The 19390-nt window shown below is 46.4% G+C and overlaps 1 protein-coding gene across 1 annotated transcript in view; it reads left to right on the top strand.

Moving 5' to 3' along the window:
• CORO2A (coronin 2A) overlaps positions 1–19390 on the top strand; it is a 61354-nt gene that overhangs the window by 28152 nt on the left and 13812 nt on the right. Inside the window, exons 2-3 of the mRNA XM_075078835.1 lie at positions 9592–9792; positions 15400–15516. Coding sequence (XP_074934936.1) covers positions 9592–9792; positions 15400–15516 — 318 coding nt within the window. The remainder of the gene's footprint in view (positions 1–9591; positions 9793–15399; positions 15517–19390) is intronic.

The following is a 19390-nucleotide window of genomic DNA, read 5'->3' as shown; positions in this document are numbered from 1 at the left end:
TCACGTCTCCCCTCCCACTGTGGGGATCGGCTGTTACATTTTGTGTATGTGATATGATAGGAGATGCTGGTTGGCAGATGGTGTGTGCTTTGGAGTTTGCTGGTTCCTGGGGACTGGGAAAGAGCAGAAGGGTGGCACGTACTGAAGAGCATGCAATACATGAGCTGGCATGTTATGTGGGAATTCCTGTCCCCAAACTTCTTGGTCATATTACAAATCCATCTCCCATCTGACCTTGATGTAGCCTAAATTCCTCCCTGCTCCAACTGGGTACAGCACAGCCCATGATGTATGTCCAGCCATTGCTGGAGATGTGCCATACGGGAAGGTGGCAAGGTCTGGTTCGTAACTACCCCTCGCCTGGAGTGACACTGCCACACTGCCTGGCTGTGGTTCCCTGGGTGAACTGAGGGGATCTTATCACTGCCAAAACCACTACAATTCCCTCTGCTTCCAGCTGTGTTGTGACCCCTGTCCATTTGTGCTCTGTTTGACCCATGTCAGATACTTTTAATGATCTGATTCTGCTCAAGTGCCCTTTTTTTTAAGTTCCTATCCTTTCCCCCAGGTTAACTTGCTGCTCTTTGAGCAAGAGAAAAGAACTCATGGATGGGACTAAAGGTGCCAGAACACAAACAGTTCAGGAGTGTGTGCTGGAGAGGTCAGCTCATAACAGTATGTGCAGCCACAGCCAAGAGCTGGTGTTTCCAGTAGTTAAGGTGCCCATCAATCTTCTATCAGGCCTTCCTCAGGGTTTAAGGAAAATAACTTCTTGGTCTGTATGCCTTCCAGCTCCTGACACTATTGATACTAAGGATATCAAAGATGGTAAAAGGCAGAATAAAGTATCGCCAAAGTCTTGAGTTTCTAGACTGTTAGAGCTGGCTTGGCTGCTGTGACTGTCTTACAAAAATGCTGTGCACCAGAGGAGAAGGTGCTGTCATCTGGGTCTGGATTAGGCTACTGTATGTCTGGGTTTCCTCAAACATACTTCACTTTTTCCATGTGGTTATTTTGTCCAGGAGCAAGAGAAATTAATTCAGAATTCACACATTTTATGCACAGTGCGGGCAAATCTGTAATCCCAGGGTAGGTGGGATGCAATGTGGCAAGTAGGAGCGTGCTGGCCTATGGTGAAGCACATGTTCAGTCAGTTGGACATGCACATTTGTTTTGTCTGACATTTCCTGGAGAGTAGTAAATGTGCCACAGCATAGCTCTCTGAAGACTGCTTCTGAATGCTGCAGACTTCCCTAGGCTTCACAGCCCTTTTAGGAGCTCACACCTTTGGCAAGGAGCTAGGACCTTTGTAGTCAGATTTCATGGATGAATCATGAAAAGCTCACTTCCCATAAACAGCCTTGTAAAACAGTCAGAGCTAAAGCCCAGCAAAGTTCCTTCAGTGCTTCTGCATCCTGGTGGACCTGGATTCTCCATCTTGACCTGTCTGTTCTTAGAGGTCACATAAGCATTTCCACATTCATGTCTGGTAAGCTGAGTAGGCTGTGCTTGAGGGTATCAAAGTACCCCAGTGTGTTTCTGGGCACCTTTTCAGGTGCCAGGAAGAGGAATCCCACCTTTTCTGAGCACTGGGCTGAGAATTTCTACTGCTTTGCTGTTTTATCTTATAATATCAGATCCTACTGCTGAGCCAAGGACAATATGACTGTCTTAAAAAAAGAGGAACAGAAGGTCTTGCAAGCAGCAAACTTACAGATCAATTCTTGATTGACTCCCCTCTGGTCTTCCTTGCATGAGCCATTGCTGACAGTGCTTGCTGCATTTGTGACTTAACCTGTGCATACACAGAAACAGTAGGGCTGTTTTTTTAGTGAAGCCTGTGTCCTGTGTTGCACACTGAAGACATGTCCAGAGATTTCTTTGTACCCTCAGGGCTCCATTATGCTGGGCCAGTTGTCCAAATGCCGAGTGCTTGCAAGGGGCTGGACCAGACAGAGCTTTCAGAGTTTCACAGAGAGTTTGGATTATAGCAAGTCTCCTGTTCTTAGCAGGTCAGAGAAGTTGTAGCCATGGCCTCACTTCCTCTGCCTCCTTCTGCTGTATTCTGCACCTTGGACAAACGATGAGGATCTTTTTATTTTGAGACCTGCTTGCATGAAGGTTCCTCTGCTCTGTAGTTGAGTCTCTCCACACGATCACATCGGTCTCTCAGGGTAGTCCATGTTGTGTCCTTCTTTCATCTCAGACCCAAGCACCCAGAAATGCCTCTTGTAAAAGGCTTCGGGGAATCATTTAAAACCGTCTGTATGCCCTTGCTATATGTCGTGCAGTTGCATTATTCTGCTCAGAGAGGCAGAGGAGCTGCTTCCTCTGTTTATGCCAGCGGTGACGAGCAAAGAAGCAAATGGATGCATTTTACTCTATTTCATATAGAGCACTGCATATTCTTTCCTGAGATGATAACACTCCCAGTGCTAGGGTTACACATCTCAAAGGGCAGAAGCTGTCTAGGAAACACTGTCCAGCCTGAAAAAGCTTGCGCTGATTGCCCACTGCAAGCTGGTAAACAGACATCTGAGGAGTGCTTGCAGGGATGCCTGTATCCTACTCTGGGACCTCTTGGCAGCTTCAGAAAAAAAGTCTCTTTAATGCTCTTTGTTGGAAGAGTGACAACCACAAGGTCCCAGGACTTGATCTTTGAGAGCTGGGTGAGGGGAAAACAGTGCTGAACACATTCTTTGCATCAGCTGTATGGTTAGAAATTTATGGGCAGTAGTACAATCTGCAATGTCTCCCTACATCCCAGTTCCCTGTCCCCTTACAGAGAGGCTGGTAGTATTGGGAATTAGGTTGGGCTGATGGGGGGGGAAGGCAGGAGGCTGATTCTTGGATTGCAAAGGCTACGCTGCCTTCCTCCTTTCTCCAGGATCCTGGCAGATAGTGGCAGAAAAACCCTAAGCAGCAAGTGAAGGGGGATCATTTACCTCCTTGCCAGAGGAGAGGATCCAGACCTCAGCTCTAGCTGCCTCTCAAGATGGGGATATGCTGCCCATGAGTGTGCAGGGATGGTCTGCATGCCCTTACTGTGGTCACCCTGGCTCCTTGCTGCTCCACAAGCAGGTGGGGTGAGCTAGGTATCCCTGAGCTGTGGCTTCAGGCCTTACCCAGTGCTGCATGTCCAGGGTTTTCAGGACCTTGGGCTCTGCCCATGCTGTCTCACCCTCATATGGCTGTACAAGGAGAGACTCTCTGTACACTGGAGCCAGCCCTCCAGTGCAGGGAGAAAGCTAACCCCATTAGTCCTAAAACACATCCAGGGAAAGGATATTGTTAAAGGACTATGCAAAACATTTAATTTTGGAGCTCTATAAAATGCATTTATTTGGAGGTGATGGTGTAAGTTTTTGCAATGAAAAAACAGTCCTGTCTTGTTGACGAAATGTATTTTCTCTCACTTTCTCCCCCTTATACCAGTTGCTATTTGCACAGTTTTGAAAATGGTTGTCCCTCCAAGCAGCAGTTTTCCTAGAATGGGGAAGGAATATGTTGTCATCACACCCTGTCAGAGGAACAGATGGGAGAGCTGAGCCTGCAAGACAAATTTCAGGTTTATTGGGTTGAAAGTCCATGTCATATGAGCGTGCATCTTGGTGTGTTGCCAGTGGCATTCTTGGGGCAGTACAAGATACACATGGCTGAGATCCAGAGGCCCTAAAATCACAGAATCACAGAATAGCTGATGTTGGAAGGGATCCCTTGAGATAATATAGTCCAACCCTGCTGCTCAAAGCAGGGTCAACTAGAGCAGGTTGCCCAGGACCTTATGTGGTCACGTTTTAAGTATTCCAAGGATGGGGACTCCACAACCACTTTGGGCAACCTATGCCAGTGTTTGGCTACCCTTTCAGAAAAAAAGTGTTGCCTTGTGTTTAAATTGAGATTTTTTTTTTTGTATTTCAGTTTGTGCCCATTGATTTTTGTCCTGCTGCTGGGCACCACTGAGGAGAGTCTGTCATCTTTACTCTCCCTTGTAAGGTGTTTTTACATATTGGTAAGATCCTCCAGAGCCTGTTCTTATTCAGGTGAACAGTCCCAGCTCTCTTAACCTCTTTTCACATGAGAGATACTCCCAATCCCTTAATTGTCTTCATGCACCTTGACTGGACCAGTATACCCATTTCTATGTTGTACTGGGGAGCCCAGAACTGGACCCAGCACTCTACGTTTGTCTCACCAGTGCCAAATGGAAGGGAAGGATCACCTCCCTCAACTTGCTGGCAACATTCCTCCTAAGACAGTCCAGGAAGCCATTGGCTTTCTTTGCTCCAAGGGCACATTGCTGGTGCCTCATGGTCAGCTTGTTGTCCACCTGGACCCACAGGCTGTTTCTGCAAAGCTGCTTTGCTGGCAGTTGACACCCAGCATATAATGGTGCATGGAGTTATTCCTCCATAGGTACACGACTTGGCTCTTCCCCTTGTTGAACTTCACAAGGTTACTGTATGCCTGTTTCTCCAGCCTGTTGAGGTCCCTCTGGTTGGCAGCACAACCTTCTGGTGTATCAGCCACTCCTCCCCATTTTGTGTCTTCTGCAAACTTGCTGAGGGTACATTCTACCCTATCATCCAGATCATTAGTGAAAATCTTAAGCAGCAGTGACCCCAGTGTCCACTGCTGGGGTACACCACTGGAGTCGGCTTCTATGTGGACTTCGTGCTGCTCATCACAAGCCTTTGAGACCAGGAGTTCAACCAGTTTACAGTCTACCTCAGAGCCAGCTTAGCTAGTCTGTAGTTCATCCATTTTGAGGCTGTTATAGGAGACAGTGTCAAAAGCCCTGTTAATCTAGAGATAAACTATGTCCAAATCTTCCTTGCCTTGGACTTCCCATAGGTCTCAGGGACCCTGGGTACCTTAAGGACCACCTTAGCAATCAAGGCTGGGGTTAAAAAGGCATTCAGTGCCTGCCTCAGCCTTTTCCGTGTCCTTTGTCATGAGAGCTCATGCCCCGTTCTTCAGCAGGCCCACGTTTTTCCTGATTGTCCTTTTACTGCTGTGGTACCTGTGGGAACCTTTCTTGTTGCCCTTCACCTCCCATGTCATACTCAACTCTAGGTGGGCTTTAGCTCTCCTGAGCCCAGCCCTGCATATTTGGACAGTAGACACCTTCTTTTGCCTGGTGTACCTGTCTGCTCTTCTGCACTATGGGTAGCAGTAAAGGAGGGGATACCTGGAAGGAAACCAAATAATTTTGGCTGGCAAAACCTGAAAACAGAGAAGAGGGAATGAACATTTAAAAATGGGGAAGGAGGAGCCTGCAGGGAACACTGAGCAGAAGCTCCTAGCGGAGCCCCACCACCCCAGGATGGGCCCTGAATGCCCAGGGCTCTGGCTGGGGTCTGTGAGCAGAGGGGGGCAGATGTAGCCCTGTGACTGTCAGGATCTCCGTGTCCAGCTCCTTTTTCCTCTGGAAGTGGGAGCCTGTGTGACCAGGGGGTTGGTGAGGGGTACTGCAGCATGGTGGGGCCTTGAATAAGGAGAGGTAGGTGGAAAGTGCAGCCAGAGCCTCAGCAGCTTTGGAAGAAGTGAGAAAAGTTACTTGTACACCAGGGTCTCCTGCTTGCCATGGGAAGATGGGGGAGATGGGGATCCCGTGGAGGTGCTTATGCCTCCTGGTCTAGGGAGGATTTTGCAGCTAGCTCGCTGTGGCCTGTGGAGTCAGCTCTGATGATGCTGCAGTCCCCTGCTGCCCCCTGCCCTCAGCAGTGAGAGAACCTGCCTCCTAATGTCGGGGTTGTAGGCAAGGGTGGGGCACAGAAAGAGTGAGATGAACATGGAAACTGTCAGTGCAGTACAGTTTGGGCAGGTTAGTTTGATGTGAAATTAGCCGAAGTGGAGTGTGGGGGTCATCTGGGAGCTCAAAGACCCCTGTGGAGAAGGTGGGGACTGCTCTGCTGCAGGACTCCCCAGGATGGGAGAGGATTCAAGGTGGGCTTGCATCCAAGAGTGAATGGTGAGAAATGCTGCCTGTGGCCCAGGTAGCCATCTCTGCTCACTGCCAGGAAGCTGTTTCCATTCTGCGAGGAAGCTGTTTTGATTCGCTGACAACCTTGAAGGGATGGAGAGTAACACTGGAAAGACTAGTTGTCTCTGCCTGGTACAGGGGTGCAGCAGATAACTTTATGCTGGTTTTCTGAACCAGGCACTTGGGAGCTGCTCAAATACAGCCCTGCAGATAAATGTTTTTCTCAGCACAGCTCTTCCCAGCTTCTCCATCTGGGCTGCTGCTTGGCTTTCCGTGTGGCTCACTGCAGCTGTGTTCAGAAGTGGCACCTGGCACTTATGCATTGCAGATGTGTCATGGCACTTTGGGCCACATCACAGCTCCTTCTGGGAGCAGGAGATATATCAGAAGATGCCTCTCTGGCCAGCCCCTCTGCTCCACCTTCAGCCCTGGAGAGCGGACATGGCATGCAGTCATATATTCTGTCCTGGGAACAAATACAGCATTGTGTCTAGCAGAAGAAAGAGTGGAAGGTGGTCAAGATGGTTGAAGTACCAGGTGAGGAGTGAATAAACTAAACCCTTCCTTGCAGGACAGTAGAGGGAGGAGGAGGAGAAGTGTCTGGAAAACCTGTTGCTTTAAGAACAAAACTAGGAGGAGACTTGTAGCTGTAGACTGAGACCCATTCTGCCCTGCCATGCAAGCACAGGAGCTGAGAAAAGAGACTGGACCAGGATTGCTAATGGAAAAGTGCTACCAGTGGTCTGTGACTGGTTCCTACATTGTTGTGACAGCAGTGGAAGGGCAGATCTGGGCAAGCTGCATAAAAGCAGAGTACATTGGAGACCTGCTTGGGGTATAAGTATCTCTGTAGTCCTTTTAGTACCTAATGTGTTCAATATTGCACCTGCATTTATATATAATACAGCATTTGGTGCATTGAGAGCTCTGATGGAGAACTTCTAGGAGTGATGACCTCTTTCCTCTGCACAGATCCTTTTGTAGGCACCATAGCTTGCACCCTCTGATAGCTGAGATCTGCCAGAACCCTGGCTGTGCTGTTCTCATTAACAGCCGTCTGGAAGATCACCTCTTGCTGAGGAACCATATCTTGTCCACTGCGTGGCTTGTAGCAGACAGGCTGTACACACAGGGGCTTATTTTATTTTGTGAAGATGTGAGCTTTTTCACTTGTAAATTATAAATTTTCAGTATGATTTGGTGGCACTGTGCCCTTGTTTTCCCCAGTTCAGCTTCCTGTCAGAGCAGGACTATTATGGACATTAGAACAATGAGGGTATGGCTTTGTCTAATCAAGTCATGAAAGGATTTCCAGCAACGGAGATGTATCTCTACTCAAGCAACCTCTAGTGCATAATACTCTCCACACTCCTTCTAAAGAAGTTTTTCCTAATGTCCATGTGACTGCTTTGTTTGGAATCAGCGTTTCCCATGGTACCAGACTCAGTTTGCTGATGCTGCACCTATTGAGGCTGTTTTTTGCCATATTTTATCCAAGAGTTTTTTCTTTTACTGCTGAGCTCTCTGCTGTGCTTGCAATCATGTCAAGAGGGACACTGTTCCGCTGGGACTGTTTTTGCTAATTTTACAATATTCCCAGTCATATCTTGCCTTGCTGTCTGAACTGTAGGTGCTTTGAACTCCATTCCAGTGGCAGTTGAACCTTAATGCTACAAATTAAAATAGGATAGAGCTGTCTTTCCTAAGTACTGTCCAAACTTGGGTATTTAATTCCTTTTATTTCCTTTATTCCTTACTTGCTGTTAACATTTTACAGATCATCTGCATGTGCCAAGGCACAGGGTTTTTCCCTGCCCCGCTCCCCAGTGTGAGTGAACCTGATTACCAAAGCTATAATGAGCATGAAGTTGTCTGAGAACACTGCACCTGCGAGGCTGTTTGAGGAGCTAGCTAGTTGCATGTAACCTCAGCTTTCCTTCTGCCTGTGAACATCCCTTCTTCCAAGATTAACATACCAGGATCGCCGCTTTCTTTTTTCAAATAACTTGCATTTCTTTAGTTTTGTTTGGGATAAGTAGCTCTCACCGTATCAAAGATCCTTTCCACCTAATATTTTCTGCACAAGGAACTTCATCAGCTAAGAATATGGACAAATGCAGGGTTGACATAGGTAAAACATGCCACGGTAAAAGTAAGCAACAAAAATGACTGTGAAAGCAACTGGTGATCTGCCAAGACTGACTTTTTAGAGGCATGAAGGTGGGCTCTGAGCTGTGCCAGTAGACTGGGAGGAGGCAGGGAATAGGACAAGACTTGTGCACTAGTACTCCTTATTCACAGTGCAAATCTTTCAGTGATGTCAGATGTGAGCTTGGTGGATCTTTGTGTTGGTGGGTGCTTGTAAAGCTGCAGATCGACTGCTCAGGGTCAAGCAATACAGATTCCTAGTTTGTAATAGTCATCCCAGGAGGATGCAATACCGTGCCAGCCACAAACACATTTTGGTTTAGAATTGCTTAGAGTCCTGCTTGTCAGGTGATGATACACTTGGCTTCCTGCCATTGAGTGCAAGCTTCCCTTCAAACACTTACCCACGTAAGTGAGTAGTCTAAGTCTTGCTGTAACTCAAAAGCTGCTTGGTTGGGCTCTGCTCTCAAACTGGAGTATTGATCCAGCATCACTGATAATACTGTCCACCAAATGTACATCAAACAGATTGATATGGAGCAAAACTAAGCCCTCTACAGTCTTTGCCTATACTCCCAGCTGATTGTGTGGGACTCTCTTTCACCCATAACCTTCTTTCCTGATCTGCATTTCTTTTCCTTTGAGCAGTAGGATCTTCTCACCATCCCTGCCATGTGCCTTTTACTGTCTAGGTCTTGTAGAAAGAGCAGGAGTTAATAATCTGAATTGGCTTTTCTGCCCAACACTGGTAGTGTCCTATTTGAAATCAGTTGCATCAGTTCCATTAAGCTTCACTGCCCTCTGTGGGAACAGATTCTTGTGTTTAGCATGCTTTATATATCTCATTTAAACAACATGTAAAATGCTGTCTGTCAGAGGGCAGTTATAAACCAGACATGCAGAAAGCCATTGTCAGTGGGGAAAAAATTAACAGGTGGCCATAACTATTCCTGTGATCTGGCAAACCTCTTTTTTTCCCTTCATGTGAGCAAAATTAGACTTGTTTTTGTCCTAAACCACCTGAGGGCAAAGCATGCATCCAGAGTGGCTTGTTCACTTGCCAAGCTTTCCTCACCCAAAATGTTGTGTCTTTCATGCTTCCTGAGCTGTGTGCTACTGGGATTCATCTCCTCTTAAACTTGCTGCCATGTGGCCCTGTCCCAGTGATAGGGACTGGTGGTGCATTCACAGCCCAGCTGGCTGATGAAGACAGCTGTCTTTTCTCCTCTGCATCTCTCTCACCGTCAGAAATGTCCAATGGGTACAGAGACAGGTCATACCAAAGGGGTGAACACCAGCAGAGGAAAATGCAGCTGCCACTTGCTGGCTGAGGGTTGGTGCTAGGAGCCCAAATGGGGAGGGTGAGCCTGTGCTGGGGAGAGGAGGGTGGGGGTCTGCAAGCCTTGCTGGGACAGCCAGTCCTTATGTCATGGGGTGTTGTGTTTCTCCCCTTGCAGATGTCGTGGCACCCACAGTACCGCAGTTCCAAGTTCCGTCATGTGTATGGCAAAGCTGCCAGCAAGGAGAAGTGCTATGACTGCGTGCCTATCACCCGCAACGTCCACGACAACCACTTCTGTGCTGTGAATCCACACTTCATTGCAGTAGTGACCGAGTGTGCTGGCGGGGGGGCCTTCCTCGTCATTCCCATCCACCAGGTGAGCTCTGCTGAGGCAAGCTGGCTTTTGCGAATGCCTTAAGAGGCTGGAGGAGAGCTGGGCTTTCTAGGGAGCTAGATCACATAGAGGATATTCAGTTAATGTTGTTGCCCAAATCACAGAATGATGGAAGGGTCCCCAGATGCCCTGGCAAGTGATTCTTGGGATATGTGTACTTACATATCTTACATTGCTGCTTGCAAATTTTTAACACCTTCCTTCATAACTCATTTGCCTTTCTTGTATAATCAGCAGGAACTGTGCTATTCAGGTATTTGTCTCCTAGGAGAAATTGCAAATAAAAAAGCAGTTAGTAGATACAGAGGGCAAAACCGAAAGGTGCTTTAGTGGCATGGCTTCAGCTGTTACCAAAGGAGAATATGGTAGGTTTTGCTCTACCTTCCCTTCTGTGAAAGTGGAGATATGGTTATCAGGCAATGAAGCTCTTAAGCTTTAAGCACTGATGCTGGTAAACCTTCCCTTTCAGAAACAAATCCCATGTTTATGGGTTTTGGTAACTTAGGGATCTGATGAGAGGGAGAAGCTGTCTGTCTGATGTTTATTGCTTCAGAAAAATTAGGCATGCATTAATGTGGATTAACTTCAATATGAGATTATGAGCTCTCTGGAATCAGGGAAGAACAGATGAAAGGCAAAAGTTCAGCCTTTAATTAAAAGTTAATTGATGGTGTTACTGCAATGCCACTTTTTCAATATATATTTGCTAAGGATGAAAGTGAACTAGCTGTGCTTGAAGAACCTAGCCCAGTTTCCAGCCCTTCTAGACTTTTGTTTATTCAGCTCCTTTACAGCTGGTGCTGTTCAGAGACGGTCCTTCTAAAATTAATCACTACCCTGTTTTTCTTGACTGAGTCACTTCTGCCCCCTCGACCATGATCTGTTGAGGCTGAAGAACTTGTCTTTATCACAGAGCTGCATCTATAAGCAGGCAGCTGTTGACTATGGGACATGGGGTGGGACCCAGCTCTCAAAGTGTTGGCAAAACGAGCTGAAGGTGCTCGCACTGCTTACTATTAATTGTTCTGTCTTCCCACCTCCTCTCAGCTTGGCTACTCTTTAGTTGTAATTCTTCCATTCTTAACACCTGCTTAGGTACTCCGCCCATATCTGAAATACTGCTTGCAGAAGTCAAAGGCATTGTAGAAATAGAAGATATAGAAAAGGATAATTAAAGCAATTTCAATGAAAATGTGAGGTTGCTTTCATTCGAGGAAAGACTTCAGTTAGGCCTCAATCAGTCTGGGAAAAAAGACAAATGAGTGAGATATGTAAAACTGTGAAGAGTGTGGGGAAGAAGCGTAAGAAGCAATTCTTCTTGATTTGTGTGGTGAAGGGGATCCTGGAGACCAGGGAGCGGACCGTTAGCAGCAGATGTAAACGCTTCTGCAGTTGAGATGTGGAGCTCGCTGCTCCAAATGCTGGTGAGCCCAGGAGAATTAAGTGGTTTAAAACAGGATGGACTTATGGAGAGGAGTTGGTTTTTGGACTGTATTTGTTCAGATGTGGGTCCCGTAGTTCAGGAAGTCCCTGAGGGTTGACCTCTGGTGTTAGACTGGGGAAAGGGTATGTACATGCTGGACTTCGTACAGCTGTTCTCTGAATATCTGTTCCTGATCCATGCTGGGGGTGAAGAGCGGTCTCAGCCACTTGCAGAAAGGAGTTCCCTGAGTCTGAGGGCTGTGATACCAGTTACTTTTTTTCATTATATACTTCCAAACCAGTGCCACTTGGTGAAAAGTGGCAGCTTTCAACTTGTCCTCCTGGTGGTGATATTTGTGGCTGCCACCTCCTGTTGTGGTGACCCATGGTAGACAGTATACTGTGCCTCCTTGCTTGTTTGTTGTGCTCCACTTCTGCTGTGTCGTGGAGATCAACCTCTCTCATCTCTCCTTGAATAAATACCACTTCTTGCCTCCTGCACCATTCTTCCTCTCTGAGAGCCTGGGGGTGAGGTAAGGTTGGCAGCAGCCAGGGTTATGTAGGGAAAGAGTGTTTTGCCATAGATACCCTCCTTTCAGCAGGCCTTTGCGTTCAGCCTGAAGAAGAATTAGTTGAATATTTGCCACCACTTGGAGAATAGTCTTCTCTAGCAGGATGTGTCCTCATGAAGAGGTGCTACAGAAACCAGCTGGGTGGAACAACAGGACATCCACCAGGCTGTGGCCACAGGGGCTGCCTGGATTCCCAGAACAGCCTTTGTAAATCTTGCAAGTCCGAGGAGAGTGAGCTCAGTGACTGTAACTGGGAGATGAGCTGCCTTCCCACAGTGCGGCCAGGGTGTAGATTGGTGTCTGACACAGATGTGTTGGGGAAGTCCATGCACCACATGCCAAGGAAAGATCTTAACTCAGAGGGCAATTTTGCGGCCTTCCTTTGAAAGACAAAAGCCTGCCTTTTTCCTTCTCTGATGACCAAACTTGTTTAAGACTATTTTCCCAAAAGCAGGATTGTTCACCCTGTGTGCAAAACACCAGATTACACACAGAGCAGAGTTATTTTATTAATTTCATATTTGCCCAAAGATGGGTGCTAGGTGGTAACTCCACAAAGCTAGCACACTGCTCAAAGAAACTATAAGGTATTTATCTTGTGTTATGATTAGCAAAAACCTGCCTAAATTAATATTCATTGGTTAATAATTATCATCTCATCTGCTGTTGTTTAGCTATATTTTAATTAGCGTCGCTAGCTTTGTAAATTAGGGTGCATGCTTCTTACAGGAGCGGGGAGGCAATGTTTCTCAATCCTGAATTGAGTTGGTGGTTGCAATGTCCCCTTGCTGACTTTACCTTTTCCCTAGCTATCACATTTTTGACTGACTTCATACTTTATCACCCAGCTTTTGGCATCTTCTGAGGTGAGATGTTCCCTTTTATCAGTGTCTCAGTTCTTCGAGGATATAGTAATAAAAAAAATGCTTCCTTATCTCTCAATTCCCTCCTCTGACTGCCAGATTCTGTTTTGCAAAGCTCACATGGTCCATTGCTATTACTTACTGGAAAATTTAATTTTCTGTGGGATATCAAGACTATATCTGTCTCTTCTTTTGCAGCATAAAGCAAAGGGATAGCAAAATGAGAAAAAGTCCTGAGAGACAGGGAGATATTTGTGTCCAAGGCATTGCAGTCTCCAGTCTTTCAATGCCAGCACCAGGTGTGAAAGGGAGGACATCTCTGTAGTTGTGTAGACCTCCTGGACACAAATCTTGCTCCCTTCTCTCTGGGGGCAAGAACTATGAAATTAAACCTGTGATGACCCCATCAGGCCATACCTAACTGACGCAATATGTGAGAGCTCTGGTGTCCTGTGATGATGACAAGGTGTGTTAGTGCCCTTTGGAGAAGACCTGAGAAGTAGTGCTGACCCATCTCATGGTAATGTACCCTGTACAAATCTGCTGGGGGAGTTTTAACAGCTGTTCCACTAGAAGTAGTTTTCATCAAGAAACTCCGAGTTTGCCTACTTTTCAGAAATGCTGGGAGTTTAGAAAGTGAGTGGTTGAAAATTTACTCAATTTCAAGCTCTGGAAATAACTGTGGAAGGCAAGTACCTCTGCATGAATGACAACACATCTAGTTACTGAAATAGTTTTTGGTCTGTGGAATGAAATTTCTCTCACACATGAAGAGCTTTACTTCCACATGCAGATGTGTGTCTGAGACCAACAGACCTACTTGCCATATATGTTTGCTTGCAGCCTGGGGGTTCATGTGTTGTGGGTCCTGCTCTGTCCCAGGGCTGCAGCATTGCACTGGGGCAGGTGGGACTGGTGGTCGGGAGGGCAAGGGCTCCTTTTCCAGGGCCAGCTGAGCCTGCTGGGGATATGACGATAGGAAAGCCTTGCAGGATTGGTGAGGCAGAGCAGGCTCAGGGCAGCCTGGGAGTCTCCATAATGGAGCGGGGAGCAGATAGGCAGCCAGCTCTGGGAGGGGCGGGTTCCCATAGGGATCAAGGGATCCCTGTGGAGCTGGCTGCCCAGCCCATTGAGTTGCCAGCTTGAAACCAAGTCCTGAAGCCTGCAAAAGGACACTGTGGGCAGGGGAACGCTGCTTGTTAAAGGACTTTTATCTCTCTTCTGCCTTCCCAAGTCACTTTGTATTGTTGATGTTACAGAAGAGAACTGTTTTAGACTGTATTCCAAAAAAGCAGTGTCTTTTACATTTCAAAGTCCTGTGGGTGTTCAGTTTAAAGCAGGTTAGTCCCAGTCATGTGACCAACTTTCCAGTGAAGCCAGAATAGTTACACATCGTGTCTTGTTCTGCATTTGAAACTGTACAAATTTTCAAGGCTGGGAAAATTACATCCCAGCCACATCCAGGTTAGGGCCAGCACTGATTCCCCTCTGCTGTGCACTCTTAAGGCCCACCTCTGGGGAGATGCAGGGAGTACACCAACAGAAGTGTCTGCTTTCCAGGAGAGCGTGCATTTGAATTAATTTTGATTTACAATTCTTCCAGGTGGGATAAAAGCAAGCAGGTAAGCATCAGCAGCTTGCCACCATGTGTTTCTCCTTAGGTGACTAACCTTTGCTCTTGGACAGATGTCTGGGGTGCAAGGTGGTTCCTGGAGCTTGCCATGCTTTTCCTGCTCCTGACAGGGAGAAGCAAGTGCTGCTCCAATGTTAATAAATTCCCCTGCACCCTTCCTAGCACATAATAAATAAACCGACTTGACTTTGTAGCAGAGTCTGTGCCTGCAATATGGGTTTATCCTGATGCAACACAGCCCCCGTGTGGCACAAGGCCCTCAATACCCCTCAGTGCACTTTATGCAGGATTTTTACTGGTGAAGATGATGCCCAAACATGGCATTTTTTTCGCGAGTCTGGACTGCTGATTGAATCTGGTGAATGACTGGATTTGAACACCATCAGAGAAAAACAGATAACTTGTTGAAAGAAAAACTGCATTTGTAATTTGTGTCACAAGTGTTTTTTTGCTTGAAAACTAAAATAAAATATAGCTGATGACGTTAAAAAATAAAAGCTAAAACTTTTTTTTTCCTGCTTATATGAAATATCTTCTGAAAGAGATTGTATTTTTTTTCCCCAAGATTTTTTAAAAAATGTGGAAGATTCAACTCATTCATACATGTTCCCTCTCTAAGTTTTATTCTGGTGTCTGAAACACATACTGTCTTCTAACTTCAGCAGTCCCAGTTGCTGCATGTGTACAGATTTCTTGATGGCAGTGTGAACTTAGGAGGCCCTGAGCGCTCCTTTTTCAGTGGTATCATCAGTCAAGACTTGCCTTGCAGGGACAGCAAAACTCCTTTCTCAACAGATAGAGTGTGCCAGGACATTTAACAGGCTGCCCAGGGGGGCTGTGGAGTCTCCTTCCCTGGAGACATTCAAAACCTGCCTGGATGTGTTCCTGTGCCCCCTGCTCTGGGTGTGCCTGCTCAAGCAGGGGGGTTGGACGAGATGGTCTCCAGAGGTCCCTTCCAACCCCTGCCATTCTGTGATTCTGTGATTTGGAGCATAACAAGCGGAACGAGGTCTCTTGCTGGATTGGGCTTGGATCGTCCTTGAAAACGTCCTTTGATTCCATGGCTCACCTTTGGTTTGATTGTATTTGTTTTTTTCAGACAGGCAAGCTGGACCCACACTACCCCAAAATATGTGGCCACAAAGGGAGTGTTCTGGACATCAAATGGAACCCATTCAATGACTTTGTAATAGCTTCATGTTCAGAAGATACCACAGTAAGTTTATCAGCTTGTACTCTGTGTTATTACCTGGTTAATGTGGGTTTTGGGGAAAAGAAATTAAAAAAGAAACCAAAAGGCCCATGGATGAGATGTGAAAGCATATATATATACTTATAAAACAGGTAAGAGTAAGATTCCTGTCTTTCTTTTGAGGTCACACCTGTGTGGTTCCTTCCAGATGATGTATCAAAATCAGTGTGAAGAGAAAGATCTGTTTTGTGGGGTCTTACATCTTTTTGCCTGTGTTTGCATGAGAAAAACAGAATAAGAATTTAAAATGGAATGACTATTCAAGTTTAATCACTATGAAACTCTTCCTTTTCTTTAGAATAAAAGCTTCCACACACATAATCTGGAACAGCTATTTCTGATTGATTCCCTACAGAGCAGGTTTGAGCTTGTTACTGCACTCAGTTACTCTTTAAAGACATGCTGGATCAGTTATGGGGTAGCTGAGGAATCTGTGTCATACTATTCTGCAAAAAGCATAAATGAAATGAGCATTTTCCTACTGAAACCACAGAAAGACTCCAGAGATACAAAGGTTCATGCTATTTCAAACCTATAACAAGATATTGAATATATCACATCACATCTAAGTTTTAAGCAATAAGTGGTTTGGCTGAAGTTAGTATAATTAAGATGTAGTCATATATTTTACTTCAGTGAAGGTGCAGACTAGTTATTAGGAATTGAAAGATTCAGTTCATGTTTGTAAGGGACAGTTTAGCCTGTATTTACCCACTGAAAGGGTGCTTTCTACGTCCTGTCAAAAGTGTGATGTTGGCCTCTGTGATAGCTAGGACATTTGACTAACTACTGTGCTTTTTTCCAGAGATCCCACATGTGTTTTCTCCCACTGGGTGTATTTGCCCTCCGCTACACAGCATCAGGGAGGTTTTCCTTGTCATTTCTGCCAGCCCTGCCTTGGTGCACATCCTCTGCCATTTCAGCTCTGTCAAAAATCACTCTTGAATTGGGAATCTATGCTTTCTGAATTGTCCTTCCTGTTTAGTGACTTGCCTTTGCTTCTTTGAATATTCATGTCTTTTTTGAAGGCTTCTTTCAATTTCTGGCTGCCCATGAGGGTTTTGTTTTATCTTCCAACCTGTGTGCCAGGTTTTCATGCTGTCTTATAAAGGACTTGTGGCAGAAAGACACCACCATGACCTCTTTTTTCAGCCTCAGATGAGGAATGAGCACAAACTTTGAAGCTTCCTGCTGTGGTTACAGAATCACAGAACCATTCACGTTGAAAGGGAGTTTGGGTGGTCTCTACCTCCACTGCAGGTCTGTGGAGCTGAGTCTTGAAAACCTCCAAGGATGGAGATTTCACCACCTCTCTGTTCCTGTTCTTCACTACTGCCATGGGGAAATTGTTTTCCTTGTATGCAGTCAGAACCTCCCCAGTGTAGTGACGTGTGGCTCTATTTTGTCAGTAATCTTGCAAGTACTGAAGGCTTCTATCAGTTCACTCTGAAGCTGTATCTTCTCCAGAATGATCAAGGCTATCTCCCTCAGCTTCTCCTCACAGGGCAAGTGCTGCAGCCTCCTGAGCATCCTAGTGGCCTCCATTGGATGCACTTAAGTTTATCAGCATCTTTCTTGAACTGGGAGGTACAAAACTGGTTGCAGTATTCCAGCTGTTGTTTAAAGATTGCTGAGTAAAGGGGAAAACCAATTCCCTTGATCTAGTGGCTATCTTCCTGTTGTTCCAGACTAGGATGTTGCTTGTTTTCACCCCTGCCAGGGCATGCTGCTGGGTCATATTTATTCTAATTGTCTACCAGGACCCTGGGGTCTATGCAGAAGGGCTGCTCTCTGTCAGCATTCTCTTCCAATTTTCTCTGGAAACTTGGCACTGGATCATTCTTCAGGCTACAGAATGGAAACACTGAGCTCGTCACTGGTCTCAGCACCAAAAGTTGTTCTAAGAAGTCGTGCTGTTTGTGACTGTACTCTTTTTTTTTTTTTTTTTTTTTTTTTTTTTTTTTTTGGTACTACCTCCCATCATCATCCTGGCACCAGGAAATGGGAGGATCTTAGGGGGCCCCTGCACGGTGACACAGTGTAGGGACACTTCTCCCCTTGCTGCTAAGTAGTGAGTACAGCAGGCTGTGTTTCTTAGTGGGACCGTCTTTCCTGGTATCTGGTAGCTACACCTGTGGAGATCTCTTAGTCCAAGCCCTGCTCAAGGCAGGCCAGATGAATCAGGTTGCTCCAAGCCTTCTCCAGATGAGTTGGGAAGATCTTGAAGGCTACAGATCCCATGGCCTCACTGGGCCCTTCTTCCAGGGGTTGAGTGCCATTCTAAGGAAAATAGGGCTCCTCTGATCTCCAGAGAGTGCCCATATTGCCATTTGTGTCCATTGCCTTCGGTGCTCTCCTTGTCAAAGAGTCTAGCTCAGTCTTCTGTGTGCCTTCCTGCAATGTCGTTGAAGAGCAGCCAGAAGAGTTCCTTTGCTTTCTCACTCCCAGTCTGAACAAGTTATTTTCTTTCCAGCTGTGCTCAGATTTTATGTGCTCCCATCCCCTCCTCATCTCAGTGGCGGCTGATGGACTCACTCTGTGTGGTCAACATCTTGTCCTGGCCTGAGCTGGAGAGCTCAGATTGAACATACTGTTGGGACATCTCCACAGCAACACTTTCTCTGTTCTGAGAGAAGTATGAGGAAGTTTTTGGGGTCCCAGAGTTGTCCACCATTCCCACTGGGCTGGACATTACAGCCAAAGACTTCCTTCCAGCCTGTTTTAAAGGCCTGGAGCTCTCTGCCATTTCTAAGCATTAGCATAAGCTAATATTCTGGTATGTGTGCAGGGATGCATCTGACTGCTCTTACTGTGCTGGGTCTCCCTGGAACTTTTGAGGAAGGCCACAAGCTTATGTGAAGATGGTGGAAATTTCCCATCACCCACATTCCTCAGAGGTTTCTTGACCATTAACCAGACTTTATGGAGCTTGCCTTGGTGGTACCACAGCTATCTTTTGTGGCATGTAGCTGAATCATGTAGAATGGTACTTTTGGGGACTGGAGGGGATGGATAGTCAATGTGAACACCCAGTGCCCTTTCCAGTTCCCACTGCTGCTTCAGGCAGGCTTAGGACTGAGGCTAATACAAGTGGCCAGGAGCTGAGAGTTTGAACAGCATGGGGAGAGGGTTTATCCTCTTACCCCTTCTGTTCCTTTTGGCAAATCATCAGTCCTGTATGCATTCAGCTTGCTGAAGATCTTCCCTGTGGTTAGAGGGGCAACTCTGTACCTTTTGCTTTGTTTTGTCAGGTTTTCTTTCAAGGTGCAGCAGGGTATGTGGCTTGTGGATTGTTCCTGTTTGGCCTGTCAGGTCTGGCTCCAAGACCTGCTTCTTCTGCACACTAAGCACTGTCAACTGGGCATCACCAGCAGAGATAAAAATAGTAATCTTTAGATAAAGATGCAGTGATAAAGAAGTCATCATCCCACTCTACTCAGCACTTGTCAGGCCAAACCTGGAGTCCTGTGTACAGTTCTGGTCCCCGCTATACAAAAAAGGGGTCCAGAGAAGGGCCACCAAGATGATCAGAGGACTGGGAAGGCTGCCACATGAGGATAGGCTGGGAGAGCTGGGTTTGTTCAGCCTTGAGAAAAGGAGGCTCAGAGGGGATCTCGTCACCATGTACCAGTACTTAAGGGGTAGCTACAAAGAAGGTGGAGACTCCCTTTTTACAAGGAGTCCCATGGAGAGGACAAGGGGGAATGGACACAAGTTGGCCTTGGGGAGATTCGGATTGTACACGAGAGGGAAATTTTTCACATTGAGGACAGTCACCACTGGAATAATCTCCCCAGGGAAGTGGTTGACTTGGCCACGTTGGACACCTTCAAGAGTT

The sequence above is a fragment of the Phalacrocorax aristotelis genome, chromosome Z (assembly GCF_949628215.1).
Source record: "Phalacrocorax aristotelis chromosome Z, bGulAri2.1, whole genome shotgun sequence".
Lineage (NCBI taxonomy): Eukaryota > Metazoa > Chordata > Aves > Suliformes > Phalacrocoracidae > Phalacrocorax > Phalacrocorax aristotelis.
Note: the sequence above shows the minus strand (reverse complement) of the source record. Positions and strands in the feature narration are given on the sequence as shown.